The 6,120-nt window shown below is 31.7% G+C and overlaps 1 protein-coding gene across 1 annotated transcript; it reads left to right on the top strand.

Moving 5' to 3' along the window:
* Positions 1–302: 302 nt before the first annotated feature.
* LOC108693089 (protein HID1) lies at positions 303–6,072 on the top strand. The gene is made up of 12 exons (XM_018201787.1): positions 303–460; positions 1,201–1,560; positions 1,796–1,849; positions 1,922–2,145; positions 2,363–2,604; positions 2,871–3,101; positions 3,320–3,445; positions 3,616–3,872; positions 4,266–4,509; positions 4,629–4,786; positions 4,932–5,104; positions 5,248–6,072. Exons 1-12 carry the CDS (start codon positions 395–397, stop codon positions 5,468–5,470), a joined length of 2,358 nt encoding a protein of 785 aa, XP_018057276.1. The 5' UTR covers positions 303–394; the 3' UTR covers positions 5,471–6,072.
* The last annotated feature ends 48 nt before the right edge of the window (positions 6,073–6,120 follow it).

Here is a 6,120-nt window from a genome sequence, read left to right as displayed (position 1 = left end):
TATATATATCTAATATATTATGTAAGATAAATGTTTCAATTTCTTTCTCAAAAGATTGTGTTTAGTTAATAAAGTTGAACCTTTACAGATAATTTAAAAAGATTTTAATTCTTTCCTAAAATTTATAATTCTCTCCTTTTCTCTCCTTGGAATTTCCAAATATTTCCAATGTTTTCGACTTTCCGATAACGAGAATCGACTGCCCTGTTTTTTCCTTTCATATTTTTCGCGCGAAAAATAACGTGGTTGGTAACTCTGATCAGCTATAATCCTGCCTGCTGTCACAATGCAAACATGGCGATGATGGTATCCGTTTAAAGAGCAGCGACGCATTTTCATTCTCCTTTTGGCTGCGACGAATCTTTAATTGCTACTGGTGACGACGAGGAACGCAATGGGCAATGCTGATACAAAGCTGAATTTTCGGAAGGCTGTGGTGCAATTAACGTCGAAAACTCAGGTACAGATATTCGCTTGTTTACTTGACGAATAACATATGATCAGTAGCAGATCAACATAAGTATGATTTCTCGACGAAATCTTGGCAATCGCTGAGTCTCTGAGATGAATCCAGAATATCTGTATTTTTTATTTTATATATACATAATATCAATGTGTTAAGTAAAAAAAAGGATTAACATATGTTGTCATGTAAAACTTGATATTACTGATAAAGATTATTGAAACATGATAATACAAGCTATTTTAAGATTTGTGGAATTGCTACAACAATAACTGCTATAATAAATAAATTGTTGTAAAAATTGTGTATATATAATAATAAAAATTAGATTTTTACTCTCTACACATATCACTATATTTTGTTTTATCTAGTGATCTTAAATAACAAAGTCTAATCACAAGATGAATAAACTTTTGATTGATTCATCGTTTTTGTCACTTTAGTAAGTTAAAATAAGTCAAAATGAGATAGCATATAAAAAGAGACTCTATATATATATGTATATATATATCCTTTCCTTATTCTTTCTCATTGTTTATTATACTTTATTATAGAATCTCTAATTTTATCATATTAAAATTTTTGATTCATAATCAGTTGTTAAATTAGAAGAACCTGAAATATATGTTATGTACTGAACTATATGTATATACTGAACAATGAAGATTAATGAATTTATCAAAATTTAATTTCAAGTTATCGTATCATGTTCCATATAAATTTTATTTTTGCAATAGGTAATCGATGCATCGGACGATATATTCTGGGATCAATTTTGGTCTGAGAATGTGACTAACGTTCAGGACATCTTTACCCTGATTCCGGCTCCAGAGATTCGTGTGTTGAGAGAAGAGGCACCTTCCAATTTAGCTACATTATGCTACAAGGCGGTCGAGAAGTTAGTCAAGGCAGTGGATAGCAGTTGTAGAACTCAACGGGAGCATCAGATTGTTTTGAACTGCTGTCGCTTGCTGACACGCTTGTTACCTTACATATTTGAAGATCCCGATTGGAAAGGCTTCTTTTGGTCCAGTTTACCCGGCAAAGATGATGAAGAGAGCTTACCATTGGCACATTCTTTGTTGAACTCGCTTTGTGTAAGAGATATATTTAAAGTAGATAATGACATATTAAATGTTTTCATAACTTTGTTATTATAATCTAAAATGTATGTGTTTAAATTATTATTATTACAAGTAATAAAATTATATTATTTAATAATTAATTAGATGTTTAATATTTTATATACAATATGAAAATATATGTATAGTAATATAGAATGTATGTGTATAGTCTGTAAAGTAATTAATCTTAAATCCATTTCTATTTTAGGATCTATTGTTTTGCCCTGATTTTACCGTAGCTGCAAACAGGAAATCCGGTCCGGTGAGTCTCCGTTAGATATCGGAGTTTTGATAAGAAGTGCGGAATGTGTTATACCTCGTAATGTCTTTACAGGACAAAGCCGATGAGTTGCAATCGATAGACAGTTGTGAATATATATGGGAAGCGGGAGTAGGCTTCGCATATTCGCCACCCAGATATCCCATTCTAGATTCCAACCGTACAGAATTGTTGAAGCTCTTGTTGACATGCTTCAGTGAAACCATGTACAATCCACCGATGGATCTATCAATCACGCCGAACAGATGGATTGAACATTTGACTAGCAGTGAAAACAGGTAATTATTTTATAACTGTAATATATGTACATAATGTATATATTTTACTTATATTATTTGTACCTTTGTACAAATTTTTCATGGAAACAAATTTTTCAGTACATATCTTATATGTATAATATATTTAAATAGTACACTAAAATCCAATAATTACAAAGGATATTTATATGTCATCATATTTTTTATTTAATTTGTAATTACATACGATTGTTCACAGACATGCTTTACCTATGTTCACATCGCTTTTAAACACGGTATGCGCATATGATCCTGTCGGATATGGAGTGCCATACAATCATTTGTTGTTCACTGATTCCTTAGAGCCGCTAGTCGATGTAGCGTTGCAAATCTTGATTGTAACTTTAGATCATGACACTACTGGTGGAATACCGATGGAAGAGGGAGCAGTCGGAGACAATTTGTTCATTAATTATTTAAGTCGAATTCACCGCGATGAAGGTAACATTTTTAATATTTAATTCTATATATTTTTGTATAATTAGACTTTTATTTAAAGTTTTGTTAAAGTAATATATGTTTAAAATTAAATAAGGAATAAAATTAAAAATTTTTTTCTTAGATTCTGAAGTTTGATATTTGCATTTAATAAATTTTTGTTTAATTAAATATCAATTTATAGATAAAAAATAAATACATAGAAAGATGAAGAAATAAGTATATAGAAATAGATATGTATAAATGTATGTATGTTTTTGTTTCCACAGATTTCCAATTTGTCCTAAAGGGTATCACTAGACTGTTGAATAATCCATTAATGCAAACGTATCTGCCGAACTCGACCAAAAAAGTGCATTTTCATCAAGAGCTGCTAGTCTTCTTCTGGAAGATGTGTGATTACAACAAGAAGTTTTTGTATTATGTACTAAAAAGCTCGGACGTTCTTGAGGTTCTCGTGCCGATTCTTTATCACTTAAATGACTCGCGTGCTGACCAATGTAAGTTTTTATTTCTTTGTTTTTTATTTTACTCATTTATATTTATATCATACTGCTTTAATTCAACATTTAATTACATATATGGTAATTGATGATTTCTTCAGGAGAAATATGCAATTTAAAATATCTCAGAATTTGATTGGAGACGTAATATATTAAATGAATTATATTTTTAATTAAGTAGATTATGTATATATTTAGCTTTTCCATATTTTTAGCACGAGTTGGTTTAATGCACATCGGTGTATTTATTTTACTTCTCTTGAGTGGAGAACGCAATTTCGGAGTGAGGTTGAATAAACCCTATACAGCTACAGTGCCTATGGATATTCCTGTTTTTACAGGTGTGATAATTATATTTATCGTTTTTAAGAATCAGAAAACTATTTTAAATATATTAATTTAAAAACGTAATAGTATTGATTGCAGATTTGTATTTTTAATTGTAAAGTCAATTATTAAAATCATTAATTATTAAATTGTCATATTAAAAATGATAATAATTTCATTTCAGGAACGCATGCTGATCTCTTAGTCACTGTATTTCATAAAATCATCACGACTGGCCATCAAAGACTGCAACCGCTATTCGACTGTCTACTAACGATTCTAGTCAATGTGTCGCCGTATCTTAAAACACTGTCTATGGTGGCTAGCACAAAACTGCTACATTTGTTGGAGGCATTTAGTACACCATGGTTCCTTTTCTCAGCACCCACTAATCACCATTTGGTGTTCTTTTTGCTCGAGATCTTTAACAATATTATTCAGGTAATGCGCTCGCAAAAAATGCACAATTAAATGTGCATCTATATAATCACACAATATATAATCTATTTTTCTCAATTATACAAGATGTTTAAAAATGTAAAAAAAAAGTGTAATTTATGTAGCATTAGCGTTCGCAAATTTTGTGTGAAAAAGAATTAATCTTTTTTTTATTAATTTTACAGTTTATTTTTTTATATTTTCTAATAAATTTGTTTTATTAAAAATAATGGAAAGAAAAATATTTTTGCATGTTTTGGAATAGAAATTATTTGAATGTTTAGTTATTAATTTTGCTACATGTATAATTTAGGAATATGGGTCAGTTTTTATACTATTATTATATTATAAATAAATAATATAAATTTAGACTTATTATTTACTTTCGACTTTCAGTATCAATTTGATGGAAACAGCAACTTAGTTTATACTATAATACGCAAACGGCAAGTATTCCACGCTCTCGCGAATTTGCCCAGTGATTGCAATACAATCGCGAAATCTCTTAGTAAGAGGCAGCGTCGTCACATGCCTGCAAGTACGTCCAACGAGAACGTCAGCGAGGCCGCAATGGAAGGGTCGCATCCCGCGCAACCTGCTGAACCCGGCACCTTGAAGGCATCCTTGTTGGAGACTCCCGGTGAGTCTCCTATATGTAGAATAACAATTAAGTTTATAGATCTAAATTTGAGAATATATAACAATATTATTGGATAGAAATTCAAATTTAAAAATAATATAAATTTGTTAAATTAACAGGTATTGAGAACATGACGGAAAAAGAATCTGCGCATCCACTGAGTCCATCGGTCAGTATTGACATTAATAAATTAATTACTAATCGATCGGAGAGAGAGAGCAAGACGGAAGATATCGCGGAAGAATTAATGAACGCGACCAAGAATTCCGTGGTACCGGTAAGGAACAGATAATTGTTTATTCTTAACTGAAATCTTAATTGAAAAAAATTCCATTGACATTCAATAGTACAAAAATCGATATATGAACATCTGATTAATAAATCCAATCAATAATAACAATCGTAATTCATTCGTTATCCAGAAGGGTGGTATTCGTGTGGCTGAGCAAGCGAGTAATAACAATATCAATAACGTTAATCAGTGGGTGCCGTCTAGTGATTGGGTGTATCAGTGGAAGAGCAAGCTTCCTCTGCAAACCATCATGCGATTGCTTCAAGTCCTCGTTCCACAGGTTGAGAAAATCTGCATCGACAAGTGAGCGAGCATTCTTATAAATAACAAGCATAGGTTATTGATCTCAGAATGTTGTCCATCGATGCAAATCTCGCTAGAGAATTTTGTATAAATAACAACATTCATTTTCAGATTTATATGTTCTCTTTTATTGATCTTAATAGGGGGCTGACAGACGAGAGCGAAATCCTGAAGTTTCTGCAACACGGTACCCTTGTCGGGTTACTACCAGTGCCGCATCCTATTCTCATCAGGCGATATCAGGCTAATCCCGGCACGACCGCGTGGTTTCGCACATATATGTGGGGTGTTATATATTTGAGAAATGTCGAACCACCCATATGGTATGATACAGACGTCAAGCTGTTCGAGATCCAGAGGGTTTAGATAATCGCCAAAAGGTTCGTTATCGTTCGCGCTTGAAATACTGTTTTATTGGCAGTGCGCAAGAAGATGAGTCATCGAACTCGTTATTGTGTGTATAATTATTCCTGAACATTAATTAAAATTGAAGGATTCAGTGTGACGCTTTCGTAAGTCGCTCGAGAATAGTTTTTTCCGTTTTAAAATAAATATCAAAATACATCAATAAAATATATCAATTGAATTGGAGCTTCGAGAGCTTCAAGTTTCTCGAGATTTCTTTGAAAACGTATTAAATTATTAGAATCCTTCATTGAAATTTAATTGATTCCTCGTTTCTTTAGCTTAATTACAGATTAAAGATCTGAAATTGATTCTCCTAAATTTAAATGATTTGACAGTTGTCGCCATTCTTTCAAATCAAATTTTAATAATCAAGAAAGAGGCAGGAATCAATTAAATATCGATTAATTTTGACCAATGTTTATGGGAATAGAATGAGACACGACGAACGCATCAAGTCACACGCTTTGTCTCTAATTACTTTTTACATGGCGAGACCCTCCAAAGTACTTTCATCTTGATGTAACATACGTGTATTGTACACAAGATTGTAAACGTCGTTTGTTTACAATCGGTATCAGTGATTTATTATTATTATTATTATTATTATT

This window comes from Atta colombica, unplaced genomic scaffold (assembly GCF_001594045.1).
Source record: "Atta colombica isolate Treedump-2 unplaced genomic scaffold, Acol1.0 scaffold88, whole genome shotgun sequence".
In the NCBI taxonomy this organism is placed as follows: Eukaryota; Metazoa; Arthropoda; class Insecta; order Hymenoptera; family Formicidae; genus Atta; species Atta colombica.
Note: the sequence above shows the minus strand (reverse complement) of the source record. Positions and strands in the feature narration are given on the sequence as shown.